General features: G+C 34.0%; 1 protein-coding gene across 2 annotated transcripts in view; it reads right to left on the bottom strand.

The window, feature by feature from the left end:
• Positions 1 to 20,703, bottom strand: part of ZFPM2 (zinc finger protein, FOG family member 2) — a 503,208-nt gene that overhangs the window by 390,203 nt on the left and 92,302 nt on the right. For both annotated transcript variants that reach the window (XM_043483902.1, XM_043483903.1), the window contains exon 2: positions 11,239 to 11,397. In XM_043483902.1, the coding sequence (XP_043339837.1) occupies positions 11,239 to 11,397 (159 nt within the window). The remainder of the gene's footprint in view (positions 1 to 11,238; positions 11,398 to 20,703) is intronic.

Consider the following 20,703-nt stretch of genomic DNA (forward strand, 5'->3'; position numbering starts at 1 on the left):
CTTTTCTAAAAATTGGGTTTCCCTTAGGATATTAGCCTGTTTTCTTATTGTCAGTAACACTATATTTTTATAGAACTGTTTCTTGTTGAGTTACTGTATTGTGGTATTCCCTTTCACTGTCAGTCACTAGGACAAGATACAGGAGTACAGAACACAGGCTTAAATGAGGCAGATCCTTGCTGGAGAATTAGTTTCCATATAGGAATGACGTGTAATGCCATAGGAAGCTTAAGAATGAATATGATGCTTCCTTAATGAGCCTAAACTTAACATTCCCTCTACTCTTTATATACATATATTCACTTTTCTCACTTTTAGATACGTTTTCCTTCCTTTACTAGATGACTGCATCTTTAAGAAATAAAAACATTCTTTTATATATTTCCCTTTCTGCCTCTGTATACGTGTGGTCACTTACAGGCACTTACACATACCAACACTTACATAACCAGAAACAGGTAACATAGATTTCAGTATTAGTTAACTAGCCTGGATCATAAAAAGAATTGGGAAAAAAAAAAAAAAAAGAAAAGAAAAGATTATCTAAGGCCCAAACTACAGTGTCTTGTGCTAATTCTACAAGAACAAAGGCTGCATCAAATCCCATTGTTAAACAGGTAGCCGAGAAGTGAAGTGTTTTATACATCTATACTATAGATTTCCACCTAGATAAATCTCTATCTTTAAACATAATCCTTAAAGAGACCTTCCCTTCTCACTGTCAGAAAAATATAATCACAGCCTACTGTCTGCAATTCCACTTTCCATCTCCGCTACGTGCGTTTAAGACTTGGTAAGATACAGCCCCTGTCAAGTTTCAGAACAGTTTCTTGTCTAATCTTTCTACTTCTCCAGATCTTTGATACAGAACCTGTTAGAATGTATTGCTTATTTTTCCAGTTCCTATGTTTATCTCACTTCCACTCTTACCATCTGCTGCACTGCATTTCCTTCAGAAAAGTGAAAAGTTTTCACAGTGGCCCAAGCTTTCCCTGCAAACAATGCTCTCTTCTCCTCTTCCTTCCTTCCTCTCTCCGCTTTTTATTTGGCCTTATTTTATGTTAAGGTCAAACTGTTTTAAAGGGTTCACTTTGCAAAGATTTTTACAGGGCTGAAATTCCTTTTCAAATAGTTTTGATGGATTTGTAAACATTATTGCTATTTATTACTGACTTCTGCCCAAGCACACACATTTTGATTTGTGCCCAGTCTTTTGAATTACCTGAAAACAACTTCACAAGAAACAAGCAATGAGAAATTGTGGCTTATTTCATGCCACCAAATCAGAGTAACAATCATCCAGTTAGTATAATGAGACTAAAGAGCTTTCAATATAGCCCTCTCATTTTACTGAAATGCCAACTCTACTTACTGAAAATTGGTTTATATGGACAGAATCTTTAAAGGAGGACCAAAAGAATAGAAATCTTTGAAGCACTCCCCTAAAGATTTATTTACCATTTTTAAGTTTCTTGTATTTACATATATCCTTATCTTGACTGACACATCATATCTAATGTGTTAAAAATACCTCAAAAAAGTGAGTTTAACACTTCACATGTCCAGACTTCTTCTGATGTGCTCATCTCCTTCTATAAGGATTATATAATGATGGACATCAGAAAACAAAAATAGCTCTCTATCTTTATAACTACCATAACCTAGGTTTGAATTTGGTATTAACCTTTGGTAATTTTGTGACTTTTGGCCAAGTTACTGAAGCTTTGGAGGTTGCAGGTGAAAACAACATCCACCCTGCAGGACAGTAAGTTGATTAGAAACGATATATATACAGTAAGATGCCTGACTTTTAGGAGCAGTCACCAAATGGAAGTTGCTATTACCATTATTATAATTATTATAATTGGTATGTAGTCTCAGTGTCAATCTCTGGAATCTCATTGAACTACTAAAAGAAGCTGAAACAGCAATCTACATTCGTTATCAGTATTTGCTTCATTGGTATAACACATTCATTTATTTTTACTTGACCTTTTAAGAACAACAAAAAAACTGACTGACTATATTACTGTAATTAAATTCATCATACGGCAGCTTTCCACATTTCCCTTTACACATTCTACGTTTAGCACTACCAGAGGTAAAGATTATCCCATCAGGCAATGGAAGGGCAAATGCTTTAATACTGCCTGTTGCTTCTCAAATGATAATCAAAACATTGTGAGAAATTTTACATACTAACAAGAAACTATGAATTTTATATTAGAAGATTAAAAGCTCTGAAAATCTTCCTTGATTTAAACCTAAAAAATGCTAGTGCAGAGAACCAAGAAAATGTTTTTAAATCATTTATGATGTTTAGCAATAGAAAGCAGAAAAGACATGGCTACTTCCAAGAGATCAGTTTCTCTACAATGATAACATTTTATCTCAAATTATTATGGGACCAACAGTAGGATTCAAGGTTGTCAACCATGTTAATTCCATATGATTAAAATAAATTAGCTTCTCAAGCTTCCCTAATTCTATTCGTACTTGTAATTTTCTTTGAATAGAAAAACAAATCGAGTTAGTAGATGTAAATGATTGGCACACTAGTGCAGATCTGCATGCATTGTTTTATATATATATATTTTTTAATTTGAACAAATTAAAACTGAAAAATACTTTTAAAATTTAGAATAACTGCTTATATAACTACTACTTGAACGAATCTACTTCCTTCAAGGAACACTGGCTCTTTATTCTACCCAGAATATCACTGAGAAAGTACAGCAATAAAAGAGCTTAAAATATAGTTTTCCTTAATAGTATTCAGCTAAAATCAGTGATTAATTTAATATCTAGATAAAAGGAGAAAGTCAATCTATAATTCAGATGTCTTCTAATATACAAATGCCTAGTTTTACATATATAAAATAATAGGAGATTAAATAAATTCTTTCTTTTCTCCTGAGTTTCAACATTATAGGGAGAACAACAAACTTACACTAAATTTTACAGGTCTTTCACTTGCAGAAACAAAATCAAAAAGACAACATCTCTAAATGATTAAATATGGTTTTATATTGATCTCAGTTTTTATTGTTAACAATAATGATGTTGATAAAAAATAAAGATATAAACAAAACAGGCAAACATCTATCTCTTGATAAAAAGTCAGGTAGAAGCAGAATAAAATATGCTGTATTACAACATGAAATTTTTTCATAAATTATAATTATGTAATTATATATTTATCAAGTTTTACTATATCTAAAAAATGCCTTTAGTAGATTGCACAATGGAGATCTGTTAATGGTTTGCTTACAGAAAAAACAATGAATTAAGTTTATCACATGCAAAAACTTAGCATATATTATCATACAAGATTCATATAAATGATATCATCATGACTCATTTCAACATTCTGTAAAATCAATCATGTTAATTTTATTGAAATTTTCATAATGATATAACTGGGATCAAAGATGAGGTAAACAGATAAAGCCTGATCTGATTCTTACAAATGAAATACTAAGCCTTGGACAAAATTTGAACACCCTCTGGTTCCCCAAAAATGAGAAAATGTTAACTCCCCTGAAAGCACAAATTGCCTTCAAATGCTTCTTCATTTTTTTCCCAATAATTGTGGCTTAAGGAAAAAATCAAACTGATTTCAAATAAAAAATATGTTTCGGGATTTTAATATGGCCAGAAGAGTGATACCACAATGTCGTAAGGTATTTCTTCCTTTTTCCAATCTTACAAGATAAAAATACAAATAGGACACCATGATAGCCTCTATTTCTGTATTCTAAAAAGAAAAACTACTTTCCATTTTGCATGGTTGGATGAGTTATGCAAGAAAAATTTAATGATTTTAAAATAAATTTTTTAAAAAAGGAGTACTGGATCCAGAAAAACAGAGGGTTTGCCAAGGAACAATAATGTCATGTGGAGGGAGGGGGAAGTGGAGGAGAAGGGAAAGGAGGTCTGTGCCAAGCAAAGCTGGGGGCTGTTCAATCAGCTCTATCAGGGCTCCATCAGTGTCTCCACTCCAGCCAAATCCAGAGAAAACAAGGAGTCAAAGATTCAGGTCAATAAGCTTATAGGCGATTTGCACAAACAGCTCCTCCAGCAAGGTAAAAAACAAAGTCATATTGGCTTTTCTTTTTTATTCCTTCTCTTTGAACTCCCTGGTCCAAACACACCCTGGAAATGTCAATGTTATATGCAAGAATTTAAAAAGCTCAGCTTCTTAATCCCGTTAAGAAAAAAGGAACAAAGTTGCCTGTAAAGATCTCCTTCCTTACTAAACTCAAAGTGATTATGGTAGAGCTGCCTTTTGCAGATTCTGATTCCAGTTGCCCAAGCATCAGAGGAGGCAAAAACATGTCATTAAAAGCACAAATGAGGAAGAAAGAAACCAAACTGACTGAAAAGCGTTTATGAACTATATGTAAACAGACTTTCTGAACTAAAATAATAACAAAATGAAAAGTAAAAAAGAAAACAGGAAATAAAATAGCATGAATGTTTGACACTGAATCAAGTGAAAAACAAGCAATTACTACTCCCCTAACCAAATCTTTATGAAACTGTGTTTTTGCTCTTCTTCTAGTATGAAGAATCTAAGATAATATTTTTGTTGCTTTACCTTGACATGGGGGGTGGGGGATAACAAAAGCCAATAATCGAGGCTTTAACTGATTACAGTCCAAAAAGAAATACTGCTTTTCCTCTGTTCTTAAATTTTGAACAAAGCTACAAAATGACACATACCATGGAAAGAAAGGCAAGAGTTGGGGGAGAGGAACATTCCCATGCGTCTGGAAAGATATTGGCAGAAATAGCTAAGTACAGTGATGAAATTATTCTGATTTTCATGCCTCCTGCTCTGTCTTTCTGAGTCAAGGATGTGAAAATTTATAGAGAACATATACTCAGCTCTGGTGTTGTGGAAGGGAGCAAAGAGACTCATTAGCCTCAAACACCCCTAAACTGTTCTTCCGGAAACTGCATTAATGAGCTACAGATGGAGTCTCATCAAGACTGTGGCTAAAAGGGATGATTCCAGTTGGAGTTATCTGTATCTCCTGACAGCTTCCCCGACTTCCTTGCTTCCATTTCCTGCTTTCACTTGTCCTTTCCGCAGCCCTTTCTTCTCTAGGTAGATACAAACTATACAAACTATGTCTGATCATGCCTTTCTCTCAGTTATACCTCAGCTCTCCTCTGCGGCTTACCCAAGCCGTCCACCGCAATAAGAACCCCAGAGATTCCTAGAGATGTCAATTCCACAGGTATGGCCATACCTCTCCTATGTCCCCCCAGCTCTCTGCTGTCCTCCTCTGGCTTGCTGCAACACTAGCCTCACAGGTACAGTCAGCTTGATCCTGGAGGACCAGAAGCTCACTCCCTTCCCTCAGGTCTCCACTCAAAGTTCACCTATCCTACCATCAGGTCTCCACTCAAAGTTCACCTATCCTACCATCACCTGTATAAGGCAGTGTGCAGCACACACCACACACACACACACACACACACACACACCCACCCACAGTGGCATTTTCTCATCCCCACCTGGGCTATCCTACCATCACCTGTATAAGGCAGTGTGCAGCACACACCACACACACACACACACACACCACACACACACACACACACACACACACACACACCCCCACCCACAGTGGCATTTTCTCATCCCCACCTGGGCTGTTTTTCTTCATGATGTTCAGCATCACCCATTATATTATACAATGTGAGTTTATCTCTCTCTCAAGAGTGGGGATGGACTTTCATCTATTGTTGCATCCCCAGAACCAAGAAGAGGGTCCGACACATAGCAGATGCCTAACATATAAGTTGAGTTGTACTGAATTCAGTCTATGGAACTGAACTGGAAGCTTCTGCCAACCTAATTATCTGTTTATGTTTGGTTTTGCTTTGGTATTAATAACTTCTGGGGCTAGAGCTAAATCCAAGTCTGAGTAACTCAGACTTTATTCTATTTTCTTCAATATGTTTTGCATTTTGCTATTCTAAAGGTTTTTAAATACAGAAACACGACCTTTACTTTCTGCACATTACCTGGGTCAAATGTTTTTGAATGTGGTGAGAATGCCCATTGTTACACTGTATCTGTTTTCTTATTTTATGGATTTCCATTAAGCTCCCTTTTTTCAACCCTAACTCTTCCAGATTGAAGAGCTCCAACATTAATTCATCTCTTCAAATAAAACACTGCACCCAGTGACCTCTCTGATCATTCTCTGTATCTAGATAGTAGGACTATAAGAAAGGCTTGCCTTTCTTTCAAAATCAACTTTAATGACTTTATTTTCCCTTTCAGACTTTGTTCAGAGATGATGCCATCAGGGACCAGTTTGTTAACTTGGTTAACTTTTTCAGAAAATCACTATTGATAATTCAAAGTTCACTAATACATAGTTTCTTCAGAGGTTTGTGGTTGGTTGCTTGTTTGCTTGTTGACAACATCATTTTCTAACAGCCTAATGATACTGGCCTGGCAATTTTCTGCCTGTTCACTTACCCTGTGACATCCTCCTGGAATGTATCCCAAGACAGGTTTATCTACTTTAGTCATTAACAAACTTGAATATTTCAGTGAGGAAACCATCTTCCAAATAATTAATAATAGTAAGCCAGTTTTAGAGCTGCTTTAATATTACCTCCACTATAAAACTTACTGTCTCTGAGTTGGTCCAAGAATTGCTAATATATATGAGTCCCCACCTGCCAGCCGTGACGTAACTAAAAGCTCCGCAGGTTGCTTTCCAGACCACCTGTATTTCAATTTATACTAGTTTGCTTAGCTCTAAGCCAACACTGATGTTCTTCCATGTTTATTCTGTAAGCCAGAACAAAGGCAGAAAAAAAGGCACTGAAGCAAATACTTCAGTGCCACAGGAAATGTGCAGCACTTATGGACCCAGCCTTGATGTCTTCGTCATCTGTAAATTCAAGGAAATAATTCTTGCTTGTTTCCTTCCTCTCTGAGATACGGTAAGGCAAGATGCCAAATGATTTAAACTCACTGCACCAAAGAGGATGATGCACATTGAAAGCAGTGCTTTACACTTGCTAAATTTCTTAAAATCTAAGAGGATCAAAGCAACTTTGAAATAGCATCTTTTTATAAACACAGTTCATTTGATTCATTTCAAAGATGAAAAACAAAAACATGAAATATGCAACTAACCCAAAGTATAAAGTGAAAAAGGAATCAATAGAATTGTCAGATTGAAATGTTAGGCCCCTATGACTAGAACAAGGTTTTATTAAAGTGATCTTTTCCATTTTAGTTGTGAATATTTAGGCTTTAGATTCATATGATTAAAAATTCTACACATTTAAAGATGACAAAAGTCTGACCACCTTGTTTTACATTTCTGCGGAATACTACATTATAAGAGTGATTTGGATCACATTTAATCACATTTTATAACTAGGAACTTTACTAACATTAATAGGCACTTTGAGACTTGTAAAAAAAAAGTCTTCCCTTTGACAACAAGAGAATAGATAATATTCATGTGGAACAGAGGAAAATGCCACAATAATAAGTAAATAACTATTCTAAACACTGAAAACATCCTGCATAATATAGAGGTTCAATTTCAAAAGGAAGCAGCAACTTTTACCCATGATAAGCTATGTCTCCAGAAAGTCGAAATTTTTCTTCTTTTCTAAAAAAGAAAAGTTACAATAGATTGCTTTTATACAAAACACAGTTGCTAAAATATAAATGAAGATATATTGTAACTATATGAATATCTCAATACTCTTCTCTGACAATGTGTCAAAACACCTTGTTTGGAAAACAAGATACTCCAGCCATGTTTTTGTGATCTTAGTTTTTAAATTCCTGTCCTATTTGATAAGAAAAAAAAATTGATGTTCAAAAATGTTATCTCTGGAACCCAGTAAAGCAACTACCAGATTGTGATTTTGACTAATTTTTAGACAAAGAAACTTTCAAAATAATCCAATTCATTTTTTTACACATATTTACAGGGCTTAAGTTGTCACAAATCATATAGAATATATGCAAAAGTATGCTTCATCAATGATCCCAACTTAAAAACAGTTTTCATCAGAATAACAATTATCACATGCTTCTTCAGTCATGACACTGGCATCATTAACCATTTAAATACATATACTCTTTTAAACCTAATCTATCTTCTTCCCTGCAACAGGCAAGAAAACATAATTATGTGTCACTGAGACTAATATGTAAATTTCTGCAGAAAGATTAGATTCTAATTTTCCAGAGAGAAAATTTTCTCTTCCTATTACAGTTAATCAACTTAAATGAAAAATGAATGGAATCCCTGTATGACCTCAAGGGGATGCAATTCATATCAAAGAGCTGTCTCTCTTTCATACCAGTTCTGACTACTTCAGTAGGAATTCCCTGGTCTCACAATTTAGGAGAGTAAAATAATGAAATTCTTTCCTATTAAATAAAGTGACAGTGGTTTGAAATAGTAAAGTAATATTTATCCTAAAAAATATTATGTCAAAATTCAAATTCTTATTCCCACCTAGCATTATTATCTAGCTTCAAATTAAACAGAGAATTATTTGTATAGTATATATTAATTATATATTTTTAATATATTACCTATGTGTGCATGTATGTGCTAAGTCATTTCGATCATGTCCAACTCTTTGTGACCCTTTGGACTGTAGCCCACCAAGCTCCTCTGTCCATGGGGATTCTCTAGGCAAGAAGACTGGAGTGGGTTGACATGCCCTCCTTTAGGGGATCTTCAGCAACCCAGGGATCAAACCTGCATATCTCTTGTCTCCTGCATTATAGGCAGGTTCTTTACCACTAGCACCACCTGGGAAGCTCCATGTTACCTACATTATATATTAAATGTTACTTTGATATATTTTTCAACTTTCCAATTATTTATCAAATAATTAATAATGTCTATTAAACAATGTTCTTAAGAACTGTAATTCAGTTTTGTTTCGTTGTTTTTTTTTTTTAGTCCCTCAAGGCCTGTCATTATTTTTCATTGAGTTAAGACTCTGTTTAGTATAGATGGAAGTTATTATTCTGAGACTATAATTATGTAATCCTATAATAAGCATCTGCTATAAGTCCATTTAGGACTTCCCTTGTGACTCAGACAATAAAGCATCTGCCTGCAAAGCAGGAGACCCAGGTTCGACCCCTGGGTCAGGAAGAGCCTGTGGAGAAGGAAATGGCAACCCACTCCAGTATTCTTGCCTGGAAAATCCCATGGACAGAGGGGCCTGGTAGGCTACAGTCCATGGGTTTGCAAGAGTCGGACAGGACTGAGCAACTTCACTTTCTCTATAAGTCCATTTTCTTCCAAGAAACTACTAACTTAAAACTTGGAGTTCTATTAGGTTGACCAAAGAAATTCATTCGGGTTTTCTGTAACATCTTATAGAAAAACCTGAACAAACTTCTTTTGCCAACTCAATATATTCTTTCATTAAACATAGGCCATCACCAATGATTATTACCAAATGTAAACAACATCTAATAATTATTATTACTGCTCTCCCTGGATTAATAAATTGACAAAAATTCTTGAGTCCATACACTAAGTCTTTTAAGGACAAGAGTAAGAAGAATACATGATACTTAATAGCTATTGGTTCCTTCCTTTATTGCGGTCCCGCAACGTAAGGTAGGCACTCCAGAGTGCACAAGAGTATATTTCCTGATAAAGATGGACAATGGGATGCCTTCAAACATGTTTAGAAACTCTTCCTCTCTATCCAGCTCTACTATGTATTGCTGTGGTAATGCAGCATCAAGAAATGGTTCTAATAGGGAAAATATTAATTTAGCCTGAAATCTAAGTGAATACTAAAAAAGAAGGTCTATTATGTCCCTACCACTCTTGTTTTCAACAAGTCTCTGACCATCTTGAGGTCTCCAGGAGTTAATGGTCAAAGAGGTTTTCTGAACTTCAATGAAATCAAGTGCTGGTGTTGTCACTCCTTAAACTGTGGACAGTTTTAGGGTATTGAGCTCTATGGACCACAGGGATGGGAATGGCTCACTTCTTTTATTTCTAACATGCCAGAATCAAGAGAAAGTGATACTGAGGTTTTAATAAAATGTATCAAATATATATAGTTGGCTGCTGAGACATGTATATTAGCAGTTTGGGGGGATGATATAGCAGCATTCTTGATTTCAGACTATCAATTCTGATCATCAAATTCACACAAACATGTAAAAACTCATGTCCCATAATTTCTCTTTCTGCCTAAAACAAAAAAATGTTGCTTACAGAAACTTACAGAGATAGACACACACTCTCAATCATGCCCTATGGGAAATAACCATGGTAAAACAATGAAGTAGCTATTCTAAAACCAAAGAAGTAATCTGAACACTTGTGAAATTATACATTGGTGCAGGAGGTAACAGAAGACCCATCTCACTTGCAAAATCAATCAAAAAATTAAAAAGAATCATAAGAACCCTTAAACTCAGTTTTGGAAAAGCAGCTTAAATAATGAGTATACATGACTGATGAGAACATAATTACTGGCAGGACCACTTGGCTCCAAGTCAAGATAGGCTGGAAATAGGCTGAGGTTCAGCCTATTTATAACAGAGGTTATAATAATATAAATATAACATATAATATAAATATAACATAATACAATATAATATTAATATAAATATAATATAAATGTAACAGAGGTTCTTCCTCTGTTATAATGTTAGTGTATCATAAGAATATCTAGAAGAGAGAAAGAGTGTGTATTTCCTTATTTGTCAGTATCTAAAAAAAGCACCATTCTCAATGTTGAAAGTCAATGTCAAACACTTAAGGCATTCAGTGTTCAAAAGGAGTGAGCTCAAACCTTGTGTAGGGACTCTGGCCCATTCCCTGCTCACCCTCAATGATGAATTCAGTGCCTTGTAAACAACTGACATTAAGTAATATTTGTTGAAGGGATAAATGATGAACACTAAATATATTATAGTTAATTGTCTAAGCAACATGAAAATATTCAGTCAACTGGCCAATCAATATGAAACTATGTGTTTAAATATACAATATGACCTATGAGTTATGAAATTTCTTTTATCTTTCAAAATAATGTTGCATTTTAAAAATCCTATACACATTTTCAGACTGTTGAATTAAATATTAGCACCCTGAACACTCTTCCTCCAGTATATCAGTGCATTTTTCAACTACACAAAATCATCTGAGTAAATGGACTCACATATCACATCCAGCCATTAATGATTACCTTTGTTGCAAAAGTATTCCACCTCTTCACAACTCAGATTTTCAGGCCCAAATTCTGTGGAGAAGCTTTCCTCCAGTGGAAAGTCGCCCTTTGAGATAATGTCTGTTTCCTCTGATGGACATTCTTCTTCTTCCTCTTCAATGGCATCTTCTAGCGGCCCTTGAAAAAGAAGAGGGACACTGTACCAAAAATATCCCAAGAAGAGAGTGAAATAAAATCCTTAAATAGGGTCTTTTTGTTTAAGGTGATGAGGGACAATAAGGTATTCAATGAAAGGACAAGTAGTAACAACGGTACCCAGACAAGATAATGCCACATTTGCATCAACAAGTGATATTAAGCAATGTAACAAGTGGAAAGAAACCTGTTCCTGAAATTACTAAATAGAAAGCAAACTCCATCTCCCATCCTTCCCCACCCCCAACTTGAAGCCCAAAGCTTATTCTTTTATCCTCTCCTGAAGAGCAAAACTGTGCACTTTATGTTCATTTGTTAGAATTAACTGCCTGGTAAAGAGTACAAGTCTCTTTTACACTGTTGTACAATTTTACCTGAGATTTTAATAAAGATTTAAAGTAATTGAATGCATTTTAATTGAACTGAGATTTTAATAAAGTCTATACTTTTAAAAATCCATCTTAAGAGTGGATTCCAAGAAAAGATTTCATTATATGTGTTTGAAGCTTGAAGAAAAAATTACATATTTCTCTCCCTGATGAAAGCATAACCCTATTCATAATTAATTGAATTTTTTCTGAAATGAAAAGTAGTTTTCTAATGAAAAAAATGTAATTTGTATTTATGTGATACTTTTTCTGTAATAAAAATACAACTTCCTTAGAGTGAATGAGAGTCAGGTGCATTACATTAATGGGCCTATTTTATTGAAAGGAAAGGGTGGGCTGTCGTTGTTGAGATGGATCTGAAGTGGATGACATGGAAATACCACATGGCCGATTGTGAATTTCTGACTGCCCAGAAGAATCAAAGTATCCGACTCATTTTACTAAGTGGAAGCCTGCATTTGCTCCTAAAGAAGCACTGTGGCATTTCATCCAAGGAACACAATTATGGTAATTTGTACTAATTGTCACTCATGTCAGCAGTCTCATCAGACAGGCTAAATACTTAAAAGGCTTAGGCAGTCTCTTTCTCTTACTTCTTAGAAATGTGGATTTAAATTTAAGGTATGCTCAAGTCAAAAAAATTTATTACAGAGTTTCTTTGTCCTTTTTAAAATTTGTTTTTTCTTCTTTTCTCCAAAATAACAAATGTTAAGGAAGAAAGGATGCACTAATTCCAAACACTCTGGTAATGTGCTTTTTCTTTTTTAATTCTAGGTGGAGAGTTAAAAAAATCCATGTGTGCTCAGTTGCATTCAAAAGCCATGGATCTCATATTGGTTTTTATCTCTTATTCATTATTTCAAGTAATATATAATCTTTCACCTTTTAACAATTATGTCAAGTACTAAGACATGCAAGGAATATATAAAATAGTAATAAGGTAAAATGTTACAATCACTAAAACAGTTATTTGAATAATTTTAATTATTAACTGCAAGTCTAACAAGGAATAAAATAGAATATTTTCCATGTTTTTATTTTTTCAAGATACCTAGTTTTAGTAACAGTTTGGTCAAAATAAGACACCTAAACTATCTCATTTTTGTATCTCATATAGGACTTTCAAAGTACTTTCTTGTGTGATCTTTAAAATAATCCAGTGAGGTAGGTATGGGAATTATTATTCTTTTTTTTGGTAAATCTGGAAAGTAAAGGTCAGGTTAGTTAACCAGAATAAGGCTACAAGTTAATACGTGAAAAAGTTGACATGAAAACTCTATTTTATTTAAAAATACCTTTTATACTACACTACATGCAAACCATTCTTTTACAGTTATAAATGCATTCTTTCATAAGTAAAACTATAAAACAGGTTACTCGTAAACACAGACTCCTTCAGAAATTGCTCATGTCTACTAACATAACTATTTTTAGATGCTTAAAGATCAGGTCTTAAAATTGAGAAGCCTCTCACTGCTCTTCTCAGATTACCAAAAATCAACCAAAATTTTAACCCTCCCAGCAAAAATAACCAGGAAAGTCTTTTTTATAGACATTACCAAAAATAAAATAATTGATTATGAATATTTAATTATTTGCATAATCTATATCCTTACCAAGTAATTCTATAAAGGAAACTGTCTTAATATCAGTTTATATCATGTAACAGACAAGATAATATAGACTACTTTTGGAATACATACTCTTGGGTTTGGTTAACAAAAAATAAAACTCTAATTGTAAAATAAATATTTTAAATAATTCATATAAATTTTACTGACTGTCTTTTTTACTTATGTATGCTCTTCAATTACAAAAGCCTATATATTATAAAGAAAGTGCATGCATATTACTAGAATAAAATTAATAGTAAAATACTTTGTGTTTTAAAAATAAAATGTGAGCAAACTTTCTAACATTTGTAAAAGAGTCTTTATTGAAGATAATATGTACTTGAACAATTTAAAATCGTACAGGACTTAACAATTTGGCTCCAATAGTATAAATTAAATTAAAATTTAATCACTTTATTAAAAATTAGGTGGAAAATCTCATGTGAAATTTTGAAAGAAACCCACAAAACATTGATATAGGCTCAATAACTGTCTAACCAAGCCATTCAAATATATAAACATATGTCACAAAGGTTTCTACATCATATATAACTTTTATTTATCAAAGATTATGGTAAGATCTTAACTGACAGTATAGTGTTCTATATTCCAGGGGCTGTTTTATTTTATGTTGGCTATCTATTTGCAATTCAAAGCATGTAACTGAAAAGAAGCACTTATTGTCAAAAAAAATTACAAAATCCAAATGAAAGGTAAAAAAAAATTTCTGAGTTCATTGCTCAAAATACATGAGATCTCACTGTCAATATTTATAACAGGTTAAAAAAAGGTGATTTAGTAACCAATGTGTATTTCGCCCAAAGCACGTGTCAGATTGATATAATTGTACTTTAAAATGTGAAATTACTAACCATTTCTTTAGCTATGCTATCAAATCAGGCTCTGGCAAAAAGGTTTCTCTTAAAATGCATAGTATTTATGGTTTAAGATTAGATCTCACCCTACTCTCTATATTGCAAACCTTACAGATAATCGGTGGCTATAAACTAACATTTTAAGAGGGTAAGAGACACTTGAAGCAGAAGCACAATTAATAGCACCAATGAAGGGGGGAATGAAGGAACCTCCTGTGTGTGGATTAGTGGGCACAGAAGTCCACTTCAGAAAAATCACCACATCTAATTTGACACAAATAATAATATCTACTTAGAAAAGGCTTACGACTGAGTTCTCTGTGCCCTCATGGAGAAAATTACTTCTGATTGAGGCCACTTGGCAGGCAAGTGAAAGGAAATCTGAATTTCAACTCTTCAATTGCTTCTGATTTACAGATACTCAAACACAATCCAGAAGGAATAGTCTTAATGTTTATAAATATAAATATTTATCTGATTTTCCAAGCGCGAACAATTAGCTGTACATCCTAAAGTTATGAATACAACAATGTTGGACGTCAGGCCCACAACACTGTTAATCATCTCTCAGAATGAAGAGGCATCTTTTCATCTTTTGTATTGGATTAATAATAGAGATTACTGAAGATTCTGGTGGATGCAAAGAAATACTTCCATTTTCAGAAAGGGAGACAACTGGTACCCAGGAACCACCTGAATTGACCACTGCTTTTCTACTACTTCTGCCCTCTAGAGATAAAGCTGAAGCTAAGAAGGGTGGTGCAGATTCACAACACTTGACAATACCCAGGACCTTCCCAAAGTGCAGGAAAGCTTTATCTGTGTGTGTTAGTCACTCAGTTGTGTCCGACTATTTGCGACCCCATGGACTGTGGTCCACCGGGCTCCTTTATCCATGGGATTCTCCAGGCAAGAATATTGGAGTGGGCAGCCATTCCCTTCTCCAGAGGGTTCATCCTGACCCAGGGATTGAACCCGAGTCTCCTGCCTTGCAAGCAAATTCTTTACCATCTGAGCAATCAGGGAAGCCTGCTGGTACTTGCTAAGGCTTTATTCACCCAGCACCAACAGATACGTTGCAAAAGTTGAGCCTATGTGTGGCAGAAATTTTTCACCTGGTGGTTGTTTCAGTGATTCAGAATTGGCAAAGAACAATAGGAACATTCAAGGTCAAGCAGTCCTATCCTATACAAAGGTAGCATAATCACTGAATGAAATGAATGTCAAGAACTAGATTTATTTAGTTAAGAAGCATTTTGAGGAGTACTTCTCCCTAGACAAATGAATTCATGAGAAAATTATTACTATGATTTCAGGTGGTTAAAGAAATCCCTGAAACCCATCCAAAGCCACTGGAGTAAAAGCTAGATGACAAAAAAAAAAAAAAAGGCAAACAAGCAAAAACTCCAGGGAAAAAATATGGGAGATATATAAGAATTTAGAGGATATAGGGTTAAAATAAGCAATACAAGGAGGAATACAAAAAATGATAAAGACCAACATCATAAATATTAAATCAAATAAACATGTCTTTCAACATATATTATCTTGATAAAAAATTTCCTACTCTGGCAGCCTACTATAAACTAGACTGATCCTCACATAAATGTCAGATTGTCTTTGTTCATATAAATTCAAAGCACTTCAGAATGAGGCACCCAAGAAAGAAATTAAATTCTACAGAAATTAATATACATTGTCAATTATGAAGAAGAGAAATGCCAAATTCTATATTCTGATACAACGTCCCCCAAAATGGTTTCTTTCTCTTAAGTTCTCACTGGAATTAATTTATTATAAATTATTTTGGTTAGGTTTTGCATATGTTTTGATTAAAACAAGACACTTTGCCATAATGGAACTATAGAGAGCATTCAGTCTCCTCTCCACGCATTAATATTCTAAGCATTCTAGAGGCTGCACAAGACTAGCCACCTAGCAAAATGAGACTGTTTCAGAATACTGGGCAGCCTTGATTACAACCGACAGGTGGGAAGAAAGTTGAATTAAAATATTATCATTCCCAATAATTACAATAATCCATCACAGTGTGCTCAGAAATTCTGCTAGGTGAGTTTCCTCTAAAAACACACAAATATTTCCAAACCTTTTTATTCTGTGTTTTAAATGTATGCCATTTCAGGTCATTTTTACATCTGTTAGTATTATTAAAACTGTCATCAAAAATTTATTACATAATTTTACATATAGAACATATGGAGAACAAAGAACATGTGATGAAATAAATTTCTCAAAATCTCAATGAACAAATGAAAATGAAAATGGTGTACTGTCTCCAGGTTGCCAGCTCCTGTTTTGTGCTTCTTTGAAGCTGTTTGCAAAAGAATCACTCACACAAAGGAGTAAGAAGGTACATAAAACCTAGTATATATAAAACAATAGAGATCTGCAAATCTGACAATTCAAACAATAATATATACCATACTTTAATGTTACATAATAATTAGCCCATATTTTCATGTAATGCTCTCTTTTTCAAAAAGTGAATATGACAATATAAGCTAGGGATAGACAAATTCTGGTTTGCATTTAATACGTAATATACAAATATGTCAAAACTCTATACAGGTATGCTGTATGTTAGATAATAGGTAAGGGGAATTAACATAAACTTTCCATTCTAAACTTATGTTACATTCTCTACATGTGATAGAAATGTGGCAGTGGACTAATATTAATATTTAAATTGGATGTCATTACCAAGTCCTCTGTATTCTAGCCTCATATATCTTCATTAATCTCAGGATGATATTCATAAAACACAAAATATAAAATCCTTCTAATAGGAAAGACTGTTAGTTTCATACATTCTGTATAACACGGCCTGTTTATTCAATTAGAAATGAAAAGTAAAAATGCACCTCTAAAAAGCAGAAGTCCACAAAAATGCACTCCTCCCCGTCTCATTGTGGAGGAGAAACACGCCTGTCTTCAGAGCACTAATATCTTCTCTGTATCTGGGGCGTTTTTTGTGGCTCTCGGTAGTTCCGCTCTTAGAGTTTTCAGCTGCTACACTCAGATTCCTTAGAATCATCATTACCCTGTAGGCACACCTCGAAATGCTACTCACCTGGTTCCTATTACATTTGTCTCATGCACATCCCACTGAGCCATTTAATGAGAAGGGGCAGGGAAGAGGGGTGCTCTTTGGACAGTGCAAATCCACACTAGCTCATGTAATTGAGCTTAACAGCAAGAATAAAGCCTTATTTCTGTAGTTTAAAAAAACAGCATTTTAAACGAGCAAGTTCTTCCTGCAGTCACTCACTTTTAACAATAGTTGCATCAGGGGATCTAGTAGGAAGGAAACATTTTTATTAATTTTTCTCTTATCTGCCAAAAGAATGTTGATTTTTTCATTTGCGTTTGTTGCCTGCAGGTAGCAGACCACAGAATTATATAGTAGAAATTCTTCTTTTTGATTAATTTCTTTCCATGTGTTAGGTTATTTCTTATATATAATTGATTTTGGGCTTTGCTCATAGCTGTACATCTTTTTTATATCTGTACCAACTGCTGTCCTTCAATCTAGAAAGTTGAAGGAAATTACCTGAATTTGTTAAGTTTATTAAAAATGAGATCTGTGAATATTTAAATTGAGTTTTGAAATGTTAATGCAAAAAAAGATATTAGAGAATTTTTAATGGTGGGTTCAATTTGACCATATTCCATTGTAAAAAGAAGAGAAGAGGGTCAGGTTTTATTCAAATTGTTTCTTTAGGGGAAAAAATGAACTCTTTGATTTCTATAAAAATAGAATAATATTTTTTGCTACAAGGTCCTTGGCCATTTTTATTAGATAGCAGTATTAACACTTCTTATATGTAAATCTGGGAACTTTAAATTCTTTAATTTTTTCCCCTGAAATGCTCTGTTTTTGGAACCTTCAAATTAAGTCAATGATACTAACAAGAAAATACTTTTGCTTGCAACATATGCAAACCTAGCAAGCAGCAACTAATCGTACAGAGCAGATTAAACACTGACATCACAGGAAAAACAAAGTCAGATGAGAAAATCCAGATAAATTTAAACTAGAATCTCTAATGACTAATTTACTCCCAGGCAGTAACACAGGCATTGAAAAAAAGTCGGTTCATTAATAAGTGCCTTGTGCATTGACCCAGGAAGTCAGTGACAGAGTTGGCACTGAAATTCACATATTTTGTAATCAGGTCTCTCAGTCCAGAGCCCCACAAAGCTTTCTGAAGATGGTAACTCCATCACAAAGAAACACAAAAGTATATTCATTACTAAAATTATGTATTTCTATATGATTTGATATATTTCAATAATATAAAGCCCTTAGTTGGTAATGACTAAAAATAAATGAAAATCTTATAAATCATTTTGTTATTTTTATGAGACTTTCATGTATGCATGTATTTATTCATTCATTTGTTATTCACTTAACCAGTATGTATTGAGGGTGAAGCACACGGCAGGCACTATATCGCGTACTGAGCTAACAGTAATGTACAAAGTGGACGGTCCCAGCCAGAAGGGAGTGGATAACTGAATGAGGGAGACAAATGTTACACATACAATACATGTAACTTTTTTTTTTTTTAAAGATACTCCATTTTAACATGGGGAGAGCAAGAAAGCCTTCTTAGATATCCTAAATTCCAGTTATTTGTGCATTTTCTTATTTCCTCAGATATAATTTTATCTGACCTCCATTTGTAACTGGAAGTAACAAGTATGGTACCTAGCATTTAACCATGGCATTTAATAGTTATTCAAATAAGAACATTTTAGCTGAATTTAATTGTCATAAAGTTGAAGATCAAATCAAGGAGAGAGAATACTGGGTCCAATTATTACTAATTATATTGTTGAAGGAAGTTTATTCTGCTACCAGTGTGAAATCCATGTCATTTCCTGGTTATTCAAATCAGGTACCATGCATCCACAGTCTGCCAAAAGTTTTCTGGGGGATGTGGGATCAGGCAAGCAGAAAATCTTCCACAAAATCAACTCTGCTATCACAACAGATCATCAGGTGTTACCCGGAATATGAATACAGTACATTATATTATTCTAAAAGCACCATGAGTATGAAAAAAGTATTTTAATCTGCTCACAGAACCTTTTATACATGATATGTGAGTGATATTTATTAGGTGAATTAATCAGAACTTATAAGTTTATAGACCTGTACAAGAAAAAAAAAATGCATCTTCTTTAGAAACTTCAAAGCACCATCAAAATGCAGCTAGTATTCTTATTTGACAAAACTGTGCAAAACTGGAGAATAATATCCTAGATTGTTTTAAAAAGCTAAATTAGTATAAGCAAAAGAGATGTTATTTTTTTAAATTATCTTATTTAAACAGAGATACAAAAAACAGAGGCAAGGGGAGCCTAGTCTTCTGACTCTAGAATGAATGCATATTTCTTTCTCTTTCTAGAGCAAACCAAAAACAACGCACGTGTTGGTTTTTCAAAAGTCTACAATAACAGCAAAAGCATTAGCCAAACAATAGATATTAAACAAAGGATTCTAACGATTAATTTCTTAAACAATTTCATGAGGCAAAGATGAATCAATATGGTCCTTAAAAACATTCAGGATGCATTTCTTTGTCTCATAAGCAACATATCTGCGTCATGTGAAAACATCCAGCAAGCATATGGCTACATGCAAGAAATTAAAGGAAAATCACTGCAAAGATTTGGGGGAATTTTTTTAATTACAAGAAAAATATCAACAAAAATACTTGCTTCAGGTTTTGGTCACTGTATATACAAACTTCTTTTCCTTCTTAATAAAATTGTAATCTAACAATCCCCATCTCATCACATAGATCAATTTCCCTCTACTTATTCCTTCAGTTTAATAACATCCTTTCTGACCCTGCTTTATTAAAATGATTCTTTACATGTACAATTCATTATTGATTAAACCTTCTAAAAAACACATCTTATAAAATTACGGCTCTAAAAATGATGCCTGATTTCACTGGCTAATTACAAACAGTTTGATAGCAAACAGTGTTTCTCTAAATGTCATCCTCAGACCAGCAGCATTATCATCATCAGACAACTTGATAGAAATTCAAAATTAATTGTCAGACTCCACCCCAGATCTGGTTTCAGAAACTCTGAGGGTGAGGCCCATCAACCGGTATTTTAACAAACCCTGTAAGGGATTCCAATGCATGCTCAAGTTTAAGAACAACTGTAGGAATACAAATGCTAGAAGTCACTGTGTAACAGCAAAAATTATATTTTTGTTATCATTTAATAGAAACAGTATAATATTTTGAAATTAACATAGGCTCCATCCTTTGTGTACTGCAGCTGATTCTGTGATCAAACTACTTATCACCAGGGCAACTTAGTGCAATCAGACCTGATTAGTGGCAGGTTAGGTTTGCTTATTTA

Source organism: Cervus canadensis, chromosome 12 (genome assembly GCF_019320065.1).
Source record: "Cervus canadensis isolate Bull #8, Minnesota chromosome 12, ASM1932006v1, whole genome shotgun sequence".
In the NCBI taxonomy this organism is placed as follows: Eukaryota; Metazoa; Chordata; class Mammalia; order Artiodactyla; family Cervidae; genus Cervus; species Cervus canadensis.